Here is a 21,412-nt window from a genome sequence, read left to right as displayed (position 1 = left end):
CCAGCTAATAACCCAAAGATCAAGACGCCTGAAAAGACTCAAAGCTCACCCAAAGTCAGAATACATGACCAATCTCCAAAAACCATAACTCAAAATGCAGGTAGTCAGACTAAAGACCGTCCTCATCATTCCAATTTTGACACTAGACAGCAGACTCTGCCACATCCCGCCTCAAACAAACGAAAATGCGAGGCAGCTCTGAACGCAAACCCTCCAAACATAACAGCAGAGGCAGAACCCCTCGACCCGTTGATCCAATCTGTTAACATTGCTACAGTTGTCGAGAGGAATATGTTATTCTGGAACGTGGCGGGCCTAGCAACTAAGCATATTGAGAAAACCTTCCTGGATCTGGTTCACACAAATGACTTAATCTGTCTTCAGGAGACATGGTTGAACGACCCAATCCACCTGGTGGGATACAGAACATACTTCTCCCATGCAATGAAATCACATTCAGGGAGAAGTAAAGGAGGCCTAATTACATACATCTCTAATCTTTGGCCCAGTCAAGAAACAACGTCTATAGTACTCCACCAGAATTATCAGGTTATCAACATTAAAGCAACTAATCAAGTTATCTATACTATAATAAACTTTTATAACAATATGAGTCCGACGGAATTAACCAAAGCTCTGAGCGAAATTAGCGATGTGATAAATGAGCTAAAAATTAAATATGCTAAAATCACACATTCAATAATTTGGGGCGGAGACTTTAACCTTCATATATGCAGCAAAAGTAATGCCCCCATATGTGGGATTACAGACGATCAAGATAACCTTTTAACTCATTTTTCTCACACGGAGGAAGGAAATAACATGCAGGCCATCATGTTCGAGCTAGATATAGGGTTCGCGAACATGATAATGACGCCGATAACCCAATTTACATCAACTTTTCATGGAAGAGGCGCTCAAACATTAATTGACTACATCCTAGTTTCTACTAATAACGCTACATGCATAAAGCACTTTGAAGTGAATAATAACGCACTCAGTGACCATTATCCACTTAGATTAACGTACTTAGAGCCTGATCATTACAAGAACCAAGTTAAGGACCATTTGGGTTTATTGCACCAAGATACACTCACATTAAACAGATTGAACGGTTTCACCCTAAAATGGGGTAACTTAGACCAAGAAACAATCAGTGCAAGAATAATTAAAAAATGCAGGACCCACATCGACAACTGCCTAAACCCTACCGCAACGGCATCTGAAATTCTGACCAGCTATAATGCAATAGTGAAAACTATAGGTAACGAACTAACTAAACCCAGAAAACAAAACAATACACTAAGAAAAGGTTGGTTTAATACCCAGTGCACAAAAGCTTATTCAGATTTAAAGAAAGCCCTAGCAAAGAAAGATCGATATAGAGAAGAGATAGTGCAACTAAGGAAATCATATACGCACGCACTCAAACAAAGGAAAAAAGAGATACAGTGTAACCTCCGGACTCAACTTTTAAACAGCAGCACTCAAAAAAACAGTGTAGCCTTCTGGAAAACAGTTAAAACCCCATTTTTAGCTGGAAACAACGAGGGTCCCTCCTTAGATGTTGCAATAAACGCGGAGGACTGGGTGCAGCATTTTTCAGGGGTTTTTGGAGAGGTTAAATCTGGAGACTTAGCTCCTCCGCCTCTCCTCCCATTGGTGAAATACCCGATAGAAATAGATTTCACCATAAATGAAACAATGAAAGCTATAAAGATTGCAAAAAATGGCAAAGCGCCAGGACCAGACTCCGTTCCTATGGACTTCTACAAATTCCTTCCTGATCTCTGGTCCCCTCTTCTAACCAAAGTTCTGAACGCAGCTAAAGAAATTAACCTCCCTAACTCTTGGTCAACATCGATCCTGGTCCCCATTTTCAAGAAAGGCAACAGGGACAGCCCTTCCTGTTATCGCCCCATTTCCCTCCTGGACTCGGTCGGAAAGATGGCAGGGAGGATACTTCTTGACCGTCTCCAGGAGTGGTCTAAAGAACATGGGGCACTTTCAGATCTTCAATACGGGTTCAGGGCTGGCCTGAGTACCGTGGATCAAGTTTTGAATCTAACATTACTGGCTGGAAAATACACAACAGCGAAAAAATCAAGCCTACACATGGTCTACGTTGACCTAACGGCAGCGTTTGACTGTGTAGAACATTCAAAACTCTGGTTAATAATGCTGCAAATGGGGATCCAGCCAGCAATTGTAGACTTTCTACGCGAGTTATATTCCGGCGCCACGGGAAAAGTACGATATGGGACAGAAGGCCAACTTACAGATAGCTTCCCAATACAGAAGGGGGTCAGGCAAGGGTGTGTGCTGGCCCCCTTCTTATTTACGCTCTACACTAATGGACTAGAAGCTGCAATGTTACAGGGCGTAACAGATTTTCCAGAAGCGGGCCGTCGACCAATCCCGGCTTTGTTATATGCCGATGATGCGGTGATCCTCGCGCGAACCCCGATCCAGCTACAACGGGCCCTAAATAACTACTGCAGCTTTATGTCAAGTCTAAACTTAAAAGTCAATATAAAAAAAACTTATGTGATGCACGCCGGCACCAAGGGGAAAAAAGTGAAGACAATTTTCGTGGATAAATTGCCCCTTGAAAGAACTAAAACTTACTCATATCTCGGCATCACTACTGACGAAGAGTTCAAATGGAAAGAAGCAATCATTTCACGCAAGTTGTCACTCATAAGAACAGTCGGCGCTTTAAAAGCATTCTCTCTCCGTCTAGGAAAAAGACCCCTGGCTGAGATGATTAAGATCTATAATGCAAAATGCATTAGCACGCCGATCTTCGGAGCAGGAGTTTGGGGAATAACAAATGTCGAACAAATACAGAAAGTCGAAAATTCCTTCTTAAAATTCCTATTAGCTGTCCCAAAGAGCACAACTACCTTTGGCTGCCATTTAGAACTTGGAGTGGATATTATCTCAGATCTTATTAAGATCCAGCCCATAATGTTGTGGCGCAGAATATGGGCTACGGACGAATACCAGCTCACAAGAGCAATTATTGAGGACTGTACGAAACTAGAGTGTATGAAAAGGATAAAATGGTTATGCTATGTAAAATCTTTTCTTGCAGATATTGGTCTTTTGAGGTTTTTTGATGAACCACAGTCAGTAACAGACATAACAAAAAAGGATCTGAAAAAGCTATGCCTGTCTCATCTAACACAACTACGGATAATGACCGAAATAAGAAAGACATCAGTTCAACACTGTCTAATGATACAATCGGCTCCATCTATCCAACCGTATCTGCAGCACGACCTGACGCAATTTGAAAAACTTCTTCTCACCCGCTTTAGGTTTAATCTCTTTCATATTATGGTTTTATTCCCTTCCCAGAATGTTTGGACACATAATATGACAGCGTGCCCCTGTGACTTCATTTCCCCTCAGTCCACAATTCATGTACTTTTCTTCTGTAAATTTTATATGCCACTCCGTAAAAGGTGGATTTTACCAATTTTAAAAGTAATGAAGATTCGAAGATGCCGCCCTGCATACCTGGCGTTGCAGTTTTTGGATAACAGCTTAGTGTCAAAATCTGTGGCACATTACCTAAAATTGTGCCTTAGGCATCGTATGAACTTATGAAAATCATAGAGTTGCCTTAAATATGGACCTTAGTAAATGTTTTGTCCTTTTTAAGAGAGATAAATTTTAACATACCATGAACTTAATGTTTTATAAAAAAGTTTTTTCATTGTGTATATTTGTACTTTTATGGCTTTCCCAATGAAAACCGAATAAAGTTGATTTTGATTTGATTTGATTTGAATGCAGTTTGGTGAAGCATTAACAAAATATCTGCCTCGCTAGATTCGAACAAGGGTCTCGACCCTAAAAGCAAACAAGCATTGGCAAAGCCAATGGGTTTACCTGCTGAGACCCATTGGCTTTGCCATACTTGTTATAAATCTGTTCTGACTTTACACTACACAGAGTTCATTCCTCAAAAATCCTCAGTAGTGAAGTGGACATCAGGAAATTAAGAGAGCTTCTGAAAAAATGCCTGGTACCCAGAAAGGCAGTAGGGTTGTGTCAGAGACAGCGATGTGTCTTGCCTGTTGCTATTTTGCACTTAATACGTAGCCAAACTAGACATTTCTTCCTACCTTCTGTCCTTCTTCCTTTATTCATTTATCTCTCTTTCTTTCTCTCTTGTTTCTTTTCCTTTCTTTTATCTTGCCTTTTATCCTCCCCTTCCCTCTCTTCCCCTTCTATCCCCTTCCCTTCTCTTCTCACCTTTTACTACCCTTCTATTCTCTTCCCTACCTTACACTGCCACCAACCTGAGGAAAGGTGGTTTAGTCTGAGCTTGTTTTTCAGTGTGCTGTAATGCATAGGTATTTTAGATTATCCTTACTGTCTTCTACAAAATGTCTTTGCATATCTTCTATACCTGCTGGACAGGAAATATCCAAAGTTAATTTGACTGCAGTTGAAATGTGGCACCTCCTAAATAGTGGGCACTGGGGGTAACACACACATTATATTACCCCAAGCTGCACAGCGTTACCAAGCCAAACAAAGGACCTTTGGGATGGAGATGGAGCTGTAGGGATTTCAAAAGCTGCGTTGGAATGGTGCTCTGCATACTGGGGTAATACTGGCATGGCTATAGAGCTTTACATCCTGGTGCAGGCTGACTTGAAACTTTACCTCGTGCATGGATATGGTCCTGTCTGACTAGGGTTCTTTGCATGCTGGCATATTGATGTATATCATTCGTTTTTCTCACTGGCGGCTCGCCGAGGGAGTGCTGTGGGGTGGCGGGGGAAGGGCAGGGGGGGGGGGGTAGTGGAGTCTGACATACGAAGGACAGGAGTAAGGTAACTAAATAAATAAAACAATGTTCGAGGCATATGAGCTGCAGATACTATACTTAGCATTAGATCGCCACCTGGTGTTGGGCTCGGATGATTGCATGTTGTTGTCGTCTTGGAAGAAGTCTTTGTAGTCATGAGATAGGTGACTTCTCCCTTGAACGATAGTGCGCATGGGCACCGGCTCCATCCTTAGATTGTTTTTTTCCACCACTGGGTTCAGATGAAAGTTTTCCGCTCTGGCTAGAAATAGACTTTTCAAGCACTTCGAAGCGCAAAAAACGTACTCAAAAACTTATCAAACTACTTTTGATATTGACTAACATCGTTTTGACTCCATCAGCTTGATTCAGGTCGTCGACGCGGGCCGTTGGGCCTATCCACACCGTGAGGCCTACACCTCATGCAAAGGATGCCATTCAAGAGATGCCCCGGGTGTGGAGCAGTTTCCACACAGTGACCACCACGAGGTCTGCAACCTGTGCTTATCGCCAGAAGACGATGAATCCAGCTGTACAGCCTGCGCGTCCTTTAGATCCAAGAAAAACCATCCGAGATCGGAGGGCCCGTCGACACGACATGCAGAGATCAGCTCCGGAACCGGTGGATATCTTCGACGAGGAGGTTCCGCTCGTTCCCGAAGAAGATTCCGCTGATCTCCAGATCGTATCAGAGGCAGACGACTCAGATGACTCATACCATCGGGTCAGCGCGTGAGTACTACTGCCCCTGCACCACACACAGCACCCAGATCGAAGGCAAAGGTCAACACTCCGCCTCCGGGGACCAGTCGCGACCGAAAGACCCCTTCGACACCCCTGCCATCGAGCCGGCTCCGAAGAAAGTCATTAAGCCTTCCGGTAGCTCGGTACCGAGCAAGCCGCACGTGCTGATCCCTCAAATTAATTCCGCACCGAAATCGAAAGAAGTCTCGGCTCCGAAACCGTCGACTTCTAAAGACAAAGGTATGAAGCCAGCGTCCAACGCCTCGAAGCCGACGAGACCAGCTTCCATTTCGAAGGCATCGTCTTCGGTACCGAAACCGACAAGGCCTGATTCCAACTCGTCCAAGCCCTCGAAATAGCCTATGACACTGAAAACAACACCTTTGGTGCCGAAAACTACGCCAAAGGACACTGTATCACCTCCTAAGTCTAAAGACAAGCAGCAACCTCGTCCGGAACCGAAAAAATCGGCACCGACAAAGGGTCCACAAGGAGAAGACCTTTTTCAACCAGATCCTCTGCAAAGAAGATCTACATTGACCCAAAGACAGGTCATGTATCCACTACACCACACAAGAAGAGGAGGGCATATGCAACATCCACACCTGTAGTTCCTGCCAAGAAGAAGGACTCTGCCACATCTCCTATGCACCCTTCTTCTCCTATACTTCCTTCTCCTTCATCCCCTGTTCCTCTTAACAATTCACCACAGAGATCTCCTCCACATTCTCCTCCTCTATCTTCACACTCAGCTCACAATCATGATGAGTATACTTTAGGTAGAGGAATAGACACAGATGAGCCTTTCCCATACCCTACAGATGATACAGACAGGGAGTACCCAAACCCACCGGATGTGCCAGATATTCCTGACCCACAATGATACTCATCAAAACATTCTCCCCCAGAAGATAACATTGGTTTTGGTCACCTGTTAAACAGAGCTGCCATTTACCATGGGGTTTCTATGCATTCTGATGAGGCAGAGGAAGATTTTCTGTTAGACACATTCGAACAATCGCAAAGGTCTGTTCAAATTCTTCCCATGATTAAAGGGTTCATTAAACATGCTCCAGAGATACTTAAAGACCCTGTACGTACTAGGATCCTAAACCCTACAATTAAGAAAAAATATAGGCCTGCACCTGCAGATCCAGCCTACATTAAAGAACAACTACCATTAGATTCACTAGTTGTGTCAAATGCTAGGAAAAGGGCAAACTCATAAACTTCAGGTGAGGCACCCCCACCTGATAAAGAATCCAAGGTAATAGATGCTTCAGGCGAAAGAATAGCTGCGCAAGCGACCAACATATGGCGCATAGCTAACACACAGCTCCTTTCACAATATGATAGAGCTCATTATGATCAGTTAGAGAAACTACTAGAACATCTACCTGACCAATATAAAACACAGGCACACAACCTTATACAAGAAGGCAAGCTAATTTCTTATGCCTCAATCAAGTGCGCACTAGATGTAGCAGACACTGCATCTAGAGCTGTAAATACTAGTGTCGTACTTAGGAGACATGCGTGGCTACGCATTTCAGGATTTAAACAGGAAGTGCAAACTACCATTTATTCAAAACCAATTGTTTGGACCAGAAGTAGACACCGCACTTGAAAAGATGAAGAAGGACACAGACACTGCCAAATCCATGGGGGCTTTACAGTCCACACAGGCTAAAAGTTCTTTTCGTCGCTCCTTCTACAGAGGAGGCTCCAAACAAACTGGTGCAGACAATACAACATCCTTCAAGTCTAACACACAAACATCCTCTAACAAGTGATATTTTAGAGGAGGATATCGACGGAATAACAACAGAGGAAGAGGTCGGGGTAACAACAATAATCAAACCTCTTCCACCACAAAACAGTGAATTCCCTCTGCTCCCCCAACAGCATTCCACTCCTGTGGGGGGCAGATTAACACATTTCCTGCATGTCTGGAACTCCATCACAAGAGACAAGTGGGTAAGACAGATTATCCAGTATGGCTACTGCCTAGAACTTACAGCAACCCCTCCACACATACCACCCAGGCAGCGTCCAATGTCTACAGAACACCTTACTCTTCTCAAACAAGAAGTTCTGTCACTTCTACAAAAGGACGCAATACAAATAGTTCCTTTACAAGAACAAGGAACAGGGGTTTACTCGCTGTATTTTCTAATTCCCAAAAAGGACGGGACACTAAGACCAATTCTCGACCTCAGGCCCCTCAATCATTGCATACAATCAGCTCATTTTCAGAAGATCACCTTACAACAAGTGCTCCCACTGCTGCAACAAGGCGATTTCCTTACAACACTAGAGCTAAAGGACGCCTACTTCCACATTCCTATACATCCTGCTCACAGAAAGTATCTAAGGTTTGTACTGGAAGGACAACATTACCAGTTCAAGTTCTTCCATTCGGAGTGACAACGGCACCACGGGTATTCACAAAGTGCCTAGCAGTAGTAGCAGCACATCTCAGGAGACAACAAATACATGTCTTCCCTTATATAGACGATTGGCTCATAAAAGCCAAGTCATTCAATCAGTGTGTCCAACACACACATCAGACAATTCAAACATTGCACGACTTAGGGTTCACAATCAACTACACCAAGTCGCACCTGCAACCCTCTCATATACATCAGTATCTAGGGGCTACAATAAACACGTCTACAGATCTAGCGTATCCCAGTCCAGTAAGGATACACAGCATTCAAGCCTTAGTCACAGCCTTTCAACACCAACAATCTCTTCAAGCCAGAGTGTTCATGAGATTAATAGGCATGATGGCATCTTGCATCTTTATTGTACCATATGCAAGACTGCAGATGTGTCCGTTACAGCAAAGTCTAGCACAACAGTGGAACCAGGCTCAAGGTCAACTAACAGACCTGGTGTTGGTAGACAGCCGCACACATCGCTCTCTGCAGTGGTGGAACACCAAAAACTTGACAAAGGGACGGCCGTTCCTCGAACCTGTTCCACAAATAGTGCTCACAGCAGACGCATCTCTCACAGGATGGGGAGCCCATCTCCTACATCATACAACTCAAGGACAATGGAACAGTCAACAAAAATTGTTCCATATCAACCATCTAAAGCTGCTAGCAATATTCTTAGCACTCAAAACATTCCAAGTACAAAACAAAGCTGTCTTAATCCGGACGGACAACATGACAGCCATGTATTATATACAAAAACAGGGGGAACACACTCTCTACAACTGTCCCAGCTCGCACTTAGAGATGGGCCATTCCACAAAACATATATCTGTTGGCAGAGCACCTTTCAGGAGTTCACAATCAGATAGCACATCTGTTGAGTCGGCAGACACAACAAATTCACGAATGGGAACTACATCCACAAGTTCTTCAACCATTCTTCCACAAGTGGGGTCATCCAGACATAGATCTGTTCGCCACACACAAAAACGCAAAATGCCCAACCTTCGCTGCCAGGTTTCCACACCCGCTGTCCAAGGGCAATGCGATATGGATGAACTGGTCAGGCAGATTTGCGTACGCTTTTCCGCCAATACCACTAATACCATTAGTAGTACGCAAGCTCAGACATCAGTATCTCAAATTAATCCGGGTAGCTCCCACATGGGCACGCCAAACGTGGTTCACCACGCTGATAGAACTCTCTCTAGTTCCACACCAAAAGTTACGACTTCCTCCATCCCTGCTAACGCAGAACCATGGAGACATCCGACATCCAGGCCCAAATCAACTGAATTAGGCGATCTGGCTCCTGAAGTCTTAGAGTTTGGTTATCTTAGCCTACCAGCAGACTGTACAAACATCATTAAAGAGGCCAGGAGACCTACTACCAGAGCCTGTTATGCTGCTAAATGGAAAAGATTTGCCATGTATTGCAACAATAACCAAATTGATCCCCTGGATGCTTCCATCCAGAATATCATTTGCTACCTTTACATTTACAAAGATGTAACTTGGCATATTCATCCATACGCCTGCACCTTGCAGCAATTGCAGCATATTTACAAAATAGACAACATCTGTCTCTTTTCCGAGTACCTGCAATTAAAGCATTTATGAAAGGATTGAAAAGAATCATCCCACCCAGGTTACCACCTTCTCCAGTGTGGAACTTAAAGGTTCTTACAAGACTCATGGGACCCTCTTTTGAGCCTTTACATAAATGTGAACTGCAATTCCTCACGTGGAAAACAGCTTCCCTTATTGCTATTACCTCTCTCAAAAGAGTAAGTGAGATACAAGCTTTCACAATACAAGAACCATTTTTACAACTACATCGTAACAAAGTGGTTTTAAGAACTAATCCAAAATTCCTTCCAAAAGTCATTACTCCTTTTCATTTAAACCAATCTGTAGAGTTACCTGTGTTTTTCCAAAACCCTGACTCTGTAGCAGAAAGAGCTCTACACACGCTAGACGTTAAAAGAGCTCTTCTCTATTATATAGATAGGACCAAATCTTTTCGTAAAATAAAGCAATTGATTGTATCTTTCTCTCCACCACATAAAGGCAACCCCATCTCTAAAGCTGGAATTGCAAAGTGGATTGTAAAATGTTTGCAAATATGCTATCAAAAAGCAAAACGTACATTAACAGTTCCTCCTAGAGCGCACTCCACACGCAAACTAGGAGCCTCTATGGCTTTCTTAGTGAACACCCCCCTAGAAGACATCTGTAAAGCAGCAACATGGTCTACAACACACACCTTCACTAAACACTACAGTGTTAACGTGCAAGCCAAGCATCAAGCTGCAGTAGGCCAAGCTGTTCTAAAAACTCTTTCAAACTACTGCAACGGATACAGGTGACCACCGCTAGGGGAGACACTGCAGCACAATCGATGCTAAGTGTAGTATCTGCAGCTCATATGCCTCAAACGGAAAATACTACTTACCAGTATGCATCTGTTCTTGGCATGTAGAGCTGCAGATTGATACACGCCCTCCCGCCTCCCCGGGACCTGTATCTGTTCCAGTTTTATCTTACTTAGATGCACACGCATGGACATCCTTTTTTCTTTACTTCTACTAATTCCATCATTTCCCATCATGGCAAAAAACAATCAAAGGATGGAGCCGATGCCCATGCGCACTATCGTCCAAGGGAGGAGTCACCTATATCGTGACTACAAAGACTTCTTCCAAGACGACAACAACATGCAATCATCTGAGCCCAACACCAGGTGGCGATCTAATGCTAAGTGTAGCAATCTGCAGCTCTACATGCCAAGAACAGATGCATACTGGTAAGTAGCATTTTCCTTACCTTGCGCTCACTGCATCGCCACATGGCAATGCAGCACGCGCAAGGTAAATTGTTTTATTTATTTAATTACTTGCTGTCCGTCGTATGTCGGACTCCACTACCCCACCGCCCGCAGTACTTCCCCGGTGAGCCGCCACTGTTTTTTCTCCATAACAGCCTGCAATATATATTGCTTAACAGGTAATATATTTGATAAACTGTGGAGCAGAATGCTCTGTTTGTCCAATTTGTTATCATAATTGTCTTGGGTGACGGCCACCCCATGCCTTAATTGAAAGGGTTAGACTTGCTTGCTATGTTCACTCTTGCAATGCTATTTGAAGCTGGGGTAAAAATATTTCCTAAACTGTTTTGTGTACCCAGTACCTCCCTATCCACAAACGCCAAAACAAACCTTTCAGCATGTTGTGAACAAGGAAGGCACAAACGCATTAATGGGTTCCCTCTGTTTCCCCTGGGTCAAGGAAGAATTGGAACTAATCTTTTGCGCTATACATGGTGACGAGTGAGAATCAAAATTAAAATAGGGATTGCCTCTAACCCAGTGTTTCCCAAACTGTGGGTAGCGACCCACTTATCTTGTCACATTGGTAGCTTCAAAGACAGAGGTTAAATATCAGGCTATGTTTTCAGACAAATTGCTGCTTATTTTCATGATCTGGCCAGACCAGAGAGGAGCTTTGGCTCTGCATGTTGGGAGCCAGAAGTACATGCTTTTATTGGGCAGAAGTTGTGTGCTTCCACAAAAAAGTGCTGCCCTCCACACAGCTGTGATCATTTTGTTTATTTATCCAGGTGCCTAAGCCTGCATTTTCAGCAGCACACACATGACTTAGGAATGCTAATAAAGTGTCTTAGGTAGCAAGATAATTAATTTTGTTTTTCTGTGGTTGCAGCACAGATGGGAGGAGGGCAGGCATCGACCTAAATGGATTTTTTAGGTCTGGCTTGACTGAGCAACTGTCACATGACCTTTTAACCTACACAGATATTATTCTACAGTTCTTTGCTTCCCCACAAGTACATAGCCATTCCCATGGTACCTACTGGTAATGCTTCACACTATCATACATCATTGTTTTAAAGACAGACCTTTTGGCATTGCCAATGCTTGTTTTAACCTAGGGATTGGTGTTTACAAGCTCCTCTCACTTTGCAGTCAGACACAGAAAAAAAGTAAAGTAAATTTTGCAGCGTGAATAATTTCCGGATTCACATGCTGTGCATGATTCTGCCATCTAGTGGTTAGGTCCAGAATTTTCCACTGTGATAGTAGTCCTTCTCTTTCTTGTGTTTTGTTTTTTGTTTGATTTTTGTTGGAAATTGACTGTCCCACCATTTGATGTCTAATCCAGCCTCTCATGACATCGTACACCTTCCCCGGAATCTCCTCCGTGTGGTCATTATCTTCAGATTCTTTTTTTCCGCCAGTGGGTCTGGAAGCATAGCTGAAGGCTCTCTAACTTAGAAAAAGAAGAAGTTGGACAAAAGTTCGTCAAGGGAGTACTCCCATAGAAGACCACGGAAAAGAGGTACTGAATAACAACTCATCGATTTACTCAAGTTGAGGGTGAACCAAAGAATGCCCAGACAGGGCCTTCTCCGCATGATAGGGAGAAGTGTATAAGACACCATTCCAATTCTGCCCCAACTGCCACTACAAATTTGCACAGAAAGACAACCATCAAGTGTGCAACCATTGCCTTCCACTACACTATACGAACGAAGACTATGAGGCCTGCCCAATCTTCAGGCTGAAGACTTTAAAGGCAAGAGAAAAACAGAAACAAGCACACTAGGCCATGCAGGGGCAAAGAAAGACTCCATCGCTGAGAGACCTGGGGTTGTTCAGCAAAGAGAAAGATAACATGGCCAAAGGGGAAGGCTCGGATGCTGAGATGATGATCATCGATGTCGAGAAAGAGCAGCGTAAACACAAGGAGAAGGGAGCCTAGGCAACACAGAAAAACCGAAAAAACTTGCTGTGGGGGAATCTCATTTATCAGACTCAAAATCAAAAAGGGCTGCTTTGGCATAAAAAATCTTGCTGACCGGAGGCAAGTAGAGGTTGAAAGAACCCCTCGGGTTCCACTGCAGGGACACCACAGACGGGTACACATCCGAAAATTTGATGAAGTCGAGAGATGAGCGAAGTAGGGAAGTGTCGATGTTGAAAGACGCACGGAGTCAGGAGGTTCCGAAAAAAGGGTCAAGTGATTACACCGACGAAAGAAGCCTCAAAGTTGAAGAGGAAATCGACGCCTACGCTCGAAACGGAAGATCCAGTCGATGAAATAGAGACAAAAAAGAGATGCCTCAAGGCTGAAATGGCCACACATTACAGAAAAAGAAAGAGTTGAGAATTTCTGATTCCGACGAAACTTTACACTGTAAAACAGCAAATTGACACAATTGCTTAGCATCTGCATTAGATGCAGCAGACACAGCTCGTAGACAAATGATGGCAGGAACAACACTAAGACGTCATGACTGTCTAAGGGTATCAGGTGTCAAACCACAGGTGCAGGCGAATATTATCAACATGCCTTTTAGTGGGGAACAATTGTTTGGAAGTGCAGAAGATGATTCCTTTCAGCAACTCAAGAAGGATAATGATACTGCAAAGTCCATGGGAGCCTTGCAATTCAAGGGACACAGAAGACCAGCAAGTATAGAACGTTTTTCAGGTGCATACTTGCATTAAGGGCTTCAAGGCACAAGTCAAACAAAAACGCCAGGACAGCAGTGGCAGTACCAAACACCACTGTGCCAGCCCTTTCGGGTACGTGGAAGAGCACAGCCACAGAGAGGAGTGGCTGCCCCCTCTGGAAAGTGACTCATTACACCCTCAACTCATCTCACACTCAACACCTGTAGGGGGGAGGATGAAAAACACCCTCCAGGAGCAAAGGAAAGTGACTTCAAACAAGTGGATATTTAACAGTAATGGCCTACAACATTAACATCTGGTGAGGCACCAGACATATGTTGCTGGCCACAGGGTCCGGTCGCCGTCTTGTATTTTTTACCATTTTATGAATGTGTGTGCCTGCTGTACTGGCAGCAGGAGGGGCGGCGCTCTTCCGCCAAAACGGAGGAGCCGCCACTGATGTTACACATCATATGATCTGGATATTGCACAGAACTGATCAAACAACCACTAGCAAGTGGACCAAAGTGGTCCACACAAAAGAAGAAACAGCCGGTCTACTGCAATTAAAATAATTGCTACAAAAGAAGGCAATAGAAGGAGTGCCCAGGAATAAGATCAACCAGGGAAACTACTCAACATATATCATAATATCAAGGCAGGATGGATCCCTATCTCCTGTTCTAGACCTCTGCTTTGTAAAGACGTTCATAAGGACACAAAGATTCAAAATGACAATGCTGCAAAAATATCATACCTCAGCTACAAAAGGGGGACCATATGGCAACTATAGATAAATCTAAAGGATGCTTTCTTCACATCCCATTGAATCACAGACAAAAAAAATATTTACTTTTTTTGGAGGACAGAACAATCCTTCAATTCAAAATGCTGTCCTTTGGAATACAATCAGCACAAAGAGTGTTTATAAAGTCTCTGACAGCAGTAACAGTGCACTTAAGAAGACATGGGATACATGTATGCCCTACTGAGACGGCTGGCTGGGAAAAGCAAATTCTCTACACAAATGCAAAAGACACATAGAGATAGTGATATCAATACTTCACAATCTGGGGTTTTCAATAAACAGAGAAAAGTCATCACCAGAATGAGAAAAGATTTTCCTGGGAGCAAGAAGCAACTCAACACAAGCGAAAGCTTATCCTTGTGAAAAGAGGAAAGCAGCAATACTTCAGGGAACTTAACTTTACCAGACGGGTCGATCTCTGACAGTGAAGACTGTGGGGAAAATGCTGGGGAAGATGGCCTCCTGCATTCCTCTCATACCACATGCAAGGCTACATATGAGACCACTCCAGGAATGAGTTCAAAGCCAATGGTCACCAGCCACAGGAATTTGGGAAGATCTAGTAGTTGTTACACAAAAGGTACAGGACCAGGTGGCATGGTGGAATAGTACACATGTAACAGCTGGAAGAGCATGTATACACCCAACTCCCACAGTAACCATTACCACGGACGCCTCACATATGGGTTGGGGAGCTCATATGGAGAGACTCAAAGTCAGAGGAATTTGAAAGGAACAGGAAGCGGTACAACATACCAATGAACTGGAACTAAAAACAGTGTTCCTAACCTTAAAAGCCTTTCAGAAACAGCTGTGGGGAAAGTCATTACTAGTTCAAACAGATCCTACAACAACCATGTTATATCTCAGCAAGCAGGGAGGAACACAATCCGTGGTACAATCAAAACTAGCCAAGGAAGCCTGGAGGTGGGCCACCCAGAGACAAATATAGATAACAGCAATGTTGAGACCGACAAGCTCAGCAGGCAAGCACCCTCCTCTCATGAATGGGAACTCAGTCAAACAGTACTCAAACAGATATTCAAACAATGAGGAACCCCAGAAATAGATCTGTTTGCTACTCCAGAAAAAGCAAAATAGCAATTGTTTTCTGTTCATACACCCACACAGCCACTCCCTCTGGAATGCTCTGTAGATAGACTGGTCAGGGACATTTGCTTTTACTTAAACCCCAATCCCACTGTTACCCAAAGTAATCAGCAAATGCAAATAGTTGCAAATAACATTGATATTTATCGCAGCACAATGGGCAAGACAAACTTGGTTCTCGGACCTAATAGAGATAGTGTAGAACAATATACAGAGATTTCCAGGACAACAAAATCTACTATCTATGTAAAGGGGGAGAGTTCTCCATCAAGAACCAGAAACCACGAGTTTAGCAGCTTAGGTCCTGAAAACTTAGAGCTTGGGCACTTAGGTCTGCCAGAAAATACAATGGTGATTCTCCGAGAAGTAAGAAGCCTGACAACAAGAAAATGCTACAAAGGTAAATGGGAAAGGTACTCGGAAGTGGTGCTTGAAACTTGAATTATTAAAAGACAATACAAAGGACACAACGGTCCTAAAATACCTCCCACACCTACTAAACTGCAAGCTAACTTATGCTTCATTAAAGATACATTTAACAGCAATAATGGCATACACAAGAGGTCATAGAGGAAGACGTTTCTTCAAAACTCCTGTATTAAAAGATTCATGAAGAGTGCAAAATGGATAGCTCTACCTAGAAGGGTGCCTGCACCAACATGGAACTTACATTTGTGCTAATACAACTAATGAGGAAACCCTTTGAAACTTTAATAAAACATTCCTAAAGAAGATTACTTTAAAGACCGCATTCCTCATTGCAATGACATCTCTTCGTAGAATAAGTGAATTACAGGTTTTCATAACACAAGAGCCATACATGCGAATACATAAGAACAGAATAGTCATGAGAACAGATCCACAATTCCTTCCTAAAGTCATCTCACATTTCCACATAAATCAATTGATTCAAATACTAAGCTATTTCCAAGAAACAAAAACCCAAGCGCAAAGAGCGTAATTCACATTAGACGCAAGAAGAGCTATCATGCACTATATGGAGAAATGAAAAACAATCAGAAAAGAGAAGCAACTGTTTGTGTCATTTGCAGACAACTACAAAGGAAAACCAGTTACAAAGATGACAATCTCTAAATGGATTAAGCAAACAATCCAAATGTGTTACACAGTAGCAGGAATACAACTACAAACTGAACCAGAGACACACTCTAGTTGCAAAAAAGGGACAATGATAGCATTTGTGAAAAATATACCATTGCAGGATATTTGCATGGCAGCTACTTGATCGTCAGTGCACACATTCACAAATCATTATTGCATAGATATACAAATGAACAAGGAAGCTCAAGTGGGACAAAAAGTATTAAAGCATTTATTTACAAACTCAAGCTCATCTTCAACCCAACCACCACAAGCATAAAAAACCGCTTCAAAATCAATGCACAGCATGTGAATCCAGAAAAGATTCAGACTGCAAAACGAAATGGTTTCTTATCAGTAGTAGTAGTTTTGCAGCTTGAAGAATAATCTGGATTCACAGGCAGCCCATCCACCTCCACAGAAAATGGGGAGCAGCAAAAGAAAAAAAAATAACTTGAAGGCCGTGACCATGCAGAGGTGTTTTCAGGGAGGGTGTAAGATGTCAGGAGATGCTGAATTAGACACCAAATGGTGGGACATTCGATGCCCCAAAAAATAAAAACAAGAAAGAGAAGAAGGACTACTATCAGTGGGGTATCCTGGTCCCAACCACTAGATGGCAGAATAATGCACAGCTTGTGAATCCAGAAAATGATTCAAGCTGCAAAACTACTCCAACAGGAAAGAAACGATTTCGTTATGTGACAGTCTTGCTCAGTACAAGAATTGTGAAAGGAAAGGCTGTAGGATGTCGTGTTTTGCAACGCACAACAAAATTTAAATACCTGTACATGATCTGTACACATACAGAAGTTAGAAAAGTCAAAATAAAGCACATTTTGTGTAATTCTGAAGTGTGCTGGAAACAGAAATGTTAATAGAATCAAGAAAAATCAAAACACTTTACCTGGTGATGCACAAATGATATTCGCAGAAACCCGAATTCCATACATTATCATTTGTGTGCTATATAGTTTTATCAATAAAACTGTGGGTGTGTGCAAATTTAGTGGCCATTTCAATGGAAAATATGCTGCCTGTAAATGGCAGAGCACTACCACACAATGCTTTAGTTACAATAAAAACCTCCAGCTTTGTGTCCATTAAAGGTAGGTGGGTCGGAAAAGTATGTTCTAAAAATTGGGCCGTGGTTATGAAATGTTTAGTGAGCTCTGCTCTGACCCACTAACCTATTACCCCTGTTCGCCTAGAATGAACACACATGACAATAGCTTTGTCATATTGCTAGATGGAAGTAGGTCATTTTTATCCTGCCATTTCATGATGCAGTGCCTTATCCCTTAGATTAATTTACACAGGTGTCCAGTCCTTAGGATGTATCATTAGAGTGAATAGCATTGTAAGCCATGACACAAATGGGAAGGTATGTAAGGAGGGAATCTGATACAGAGCTGAGCAGGGTGGGGAAGGGATACAGGGGATATAATTGGGAGTGGACAGTGATGCCGTGATGAGTAGTGGACCCAGAAACAATGCACTCATGCTGTAGTGGCCAGATGTGTTAATTGCTCTTCAGTGCAGCTTGGTTTTTGGTGATGGACATGATATAACAAACTAGGTGTTTTGAAATTACCCAGGACCTTCTTGGGGCTAGATATCAGGTTAATGCGGAGATGTCACATTCATATCCAGACTTGTACCTGACTTCAGATACCGAATATGACTTCAGATACCCAAAATCAAGCCCCAAAAAGTCTGAGCTCACTCCCTTCAAGTTTACTTGGAATGTAAGAATTACAATATCAAACGCCTAAATCTGTGATTTCAGAACACAGAAAATACAACGTAAAAGGTATAGTTTAGTTAAAGTTAGTATAGGTTGTCCCTTCAAAAGGTGTTCTAGTACTTATTGGTACAGTTTGTTCAAGTCCACCAAATCACTGCTGTCAATGCCCTCCTTGTGTGTCGGTTCATCTTTCTGTTTGAACCTTGCCCCCTCACACTAGCTGATATTTAAGACCCTTCCACTTCCAATGCCATCTCCTTTTTGTCTCTCTCTGCAGGCTGGATCGAAGGGATACGTTTGTCAGATGGCGAAAGGGGCTGGATCCCAAAGACCCACGTGGAGGAGATTGCCAGTAAGAACGCTCGACTGCGCAACCTGCGAGAAAACAACCGCATCAAGCACGCTACGCAGAAGCTTGAGGAGCAGGTCTGAAGCGGCGTCCCCATATGAGTGCGGATGCCACCCAGCACGACCACAGGCCACATGCTCAGATGGATGTGGATTGGAACTCACATTTCAAGAGGATACATTGAACACAGGAAAGTGGGTGTGTCAGTACACCAGCAATAGAACATACTTGTGTGAATCAATGTTCCCAAAGAGACGCAAAGAGAGCAGGTAAAAGCCTGTAAACCCACCAATCAGACTATACCTAAGATATTCTGCACCCACTTAACACAAAATGCTTAAGAAGGTGGGGTGTGAACCAGTGAATTTGCATCACACAACTAAAAAGTAGAGCTTATATGATCTATAGAAATGCAAAATGCTCAGGGAAAGTGTGTACAATGCACAGATTAGGTGCTTGTGAGCAACACACTCACCCAACTGTATGTGCAACGAGAGCTCTTGTAAGCCAGTGTGACTTTGTGGAATAATGAGGAAAAATAACGCGTTAAACATTGTACAATGCAATGAGGAAGGAAAACGGAAGTGAGTCTCTGGGAACCTGCTGCAACACAATAAACACAGTGAAGCAGGCATCTCGGAGCAGGAGTGAAGTGGGCTGAAGACACTTGAGGCATGGAGACATTTATAACTCCCCTGTTTGTATGATGGTCCCCGTTTCAATTTTAGAAATGTAAATAGACTGGAGGGCAATAGGCACATAACAGCTGTTGTTTGTAAATATTTTACAGTTTTGTGCAATAAATAATATCAAGTAATAACCAAGGTTGTTTCTTTTAAAGAACGAAGGACATTATGATCAAACCCTTCGTATGGAAAATATCAGTATAATCCTAGAGGAGTTCCACAAGCTTCATAAAAGGAAAGTTGTTGAAAAGCCTCATCTTTCAGGGCTTTATTTTATTTATTTATTTATGTATTTATTTATTTGACCTGCAGGTATTCGAGACGCTGTTGGAGAACTTACCAGGACCCACATTCTGAAGTGGGTTGTGATTGGTGGGACACTGGGAGTAGAGCTTAAGGTTTCAGCTGTACACAAAGGTGCAATTGAAATGGCTGTTACAATCATAGGGCGTATGCGTGAACACATTTTTCCATGGACACAGAATGGGCAAAACCCTTTGATGCATCTGGCCCATAATGTGGATGCAAGGTGCAGAGACTTAGATGGTGCACTACAGGAGGCGAGTCTTGGTACTAGCTACATATAAAAGGACCATGTCCTCACTGTGCAGTTGCTCTTTATTTTGTAAAGTCTTTAATAGATATATGTTTAAGTGCATGTGTAATCATGTGTGGGTGTGCATGCAGCGAGGTTGAAATATGCTTGTGGCATCTTCAATTAATCAATCAGGGTTTGTAAAGCGAGTCTGGTCACCCGTGAGGGTCTCAAGGCTCTGGTAGGAGGGGTGAGGCTGCTGGTCCGTCTGCGCTTAGGTGTTCAGTCGAAGAGCCAGGTCTTAAGGTCCTTCCTGAATTGGGGCAGCGGCAGGGATTGTCTTAAGGTGAGTAGGCAAGGTGTTCCAGGTCTTAGCAGCGAGGTAGGAGAAAGATCTTCCTCTGGTACTAGTCTTGTGGATCCGGGGGGTGGTGGCCAGAGCCAACTGGGCAGAGCTGAGCTGTCTGGTGGAGACCTGGAAGGAGAGGCGGTGGTTCAGGTATGCTGGTCTTGCGTCGTGGAGGGCTTTGCAGGTGTGAGTGAGGAGCTTGAATGTGATTCTTTTGTTGACTGGGAGCCAGTGGAGTTCTCGCAGGTGTTCGGAGATGTGGCTGCAGTGAGGGATGTCGAGGACTAGTCTTGCTGCGGCGTTTTGAACGTCCTCAAGTTTCCTTAGGAGTTTCTGGGAGACGCCAGCGTAGACTGCATTACCATTATCAAGTCTGCTACTGATGAGTGCATGGGTGACTGTTTTTCTGGATTCAATGGGGATCCATCTGAATGCCTTTTCAAGCAGGCGGAGCATGTGGAAGCATGTTGAAGTGACGGCGTTGATCTCATAGTTCAGTGTGAGCGAGGAGTCCAGTATGATGTAGTGGTTACATGCATGATGATCTGTGGGGGTGGGCGGGGTTCCCAGTGTGGGGGGCCACCAGGAGTCGTTCCATGCTGAGGGTCCTAGGATGAGGACGTCGGTCTTGTCCGAATTCACTTTGAGGAAGTTGTTCTTCATCCAGGTGGCGAAGGCATTCATTACGCTGTGGAAGTAATTTCTGGCTGTTGTTGTTGGTTCGTTGGTGAAGGAGAGGATCAGTTGGGTGTCGTCGGCATAGGAGACGATGTTGAGTCCGTGGTTCCTGACGATGGGTGCAAGAGTGGCCATGTAGACATTGAAGAGGGTGGGGATCAGGGAGGAGCCCTGAGGAACTCCGCAGCTGATCTCTGTGGATTCGTAGTCGAACAAAGATCTGCTGACTCGCTGTGCTCGCCCGGTGAGGAAGGAGTGGATCCAGTCCAGGGGCTGGTCGCAAAATGATGCTTCCATCTTTCGGTCAACTGAACTAGCCACAGAGACATTCTCTATCCTTACCTTGCCCTGGACCGAGCATCTGGTCAGCATAGGGTACAGCCAGATTGTCTAAAGCACTTTAAATATCCCTTTCACTATTTTGCAGAATCATGAACCAGGATATTGAGCTCCTCTCTGTATCCCCATTTTCAGAGAAGCAGTTTGCACACTTACTAAATAATCAATAGACTTGGGGTGGATTGTTGATTGAACTGCCACAATTTATGTGAAGGCTG

The 21,412-nt window shown here is 43.5% G+C and overlaps 1 protein-coding gene across 1 annotated transcript in view; it reads left to right on the top strand.

The window, feature by feature from the left end:
* Positions 1–19,427, top strand: part of ARHGEF19 (Rho guanine nucleotide exchange factor 19) — a 368,972-nt gene extending 349,545 nt beyond the window's left edge. Inside the window, exon 16 of the mRNA XM_078642838.1 lies at positions 18,536–19,427. Coding sequence (XP_078498964.1) covers positions 18,536–18,690 — 155 coding nt within the window. The 3' untranslated portion in view covers positions 18,691–19,427. The remainder of the gene's footprint in view (positions 1–18,535) is intronic.
* Positions 19,428–21,412: the final 1,985 nt, after the last annotated feature.

This window comes from Lissotriton helveticus, chromosome 5_1 (assembly GCF_964261635.1).
Source record: "Lissotriton helveticus chromosome 5_1, aLisHel1.1, whole genome shotgun sequence".
In the NCBI taxonomy this organism is placed as follows: Eukaryota; Metazoa; Chordata; class Amphibia; order Caudata; family Salamandridae; genus Lissotriton; species Lissotriton helveticus.
The sequence above is the reverse complement of the archived record's forward strand: the minus strand, read 5'-3'. Positions and strand labels throughout refer to the sequence as shown.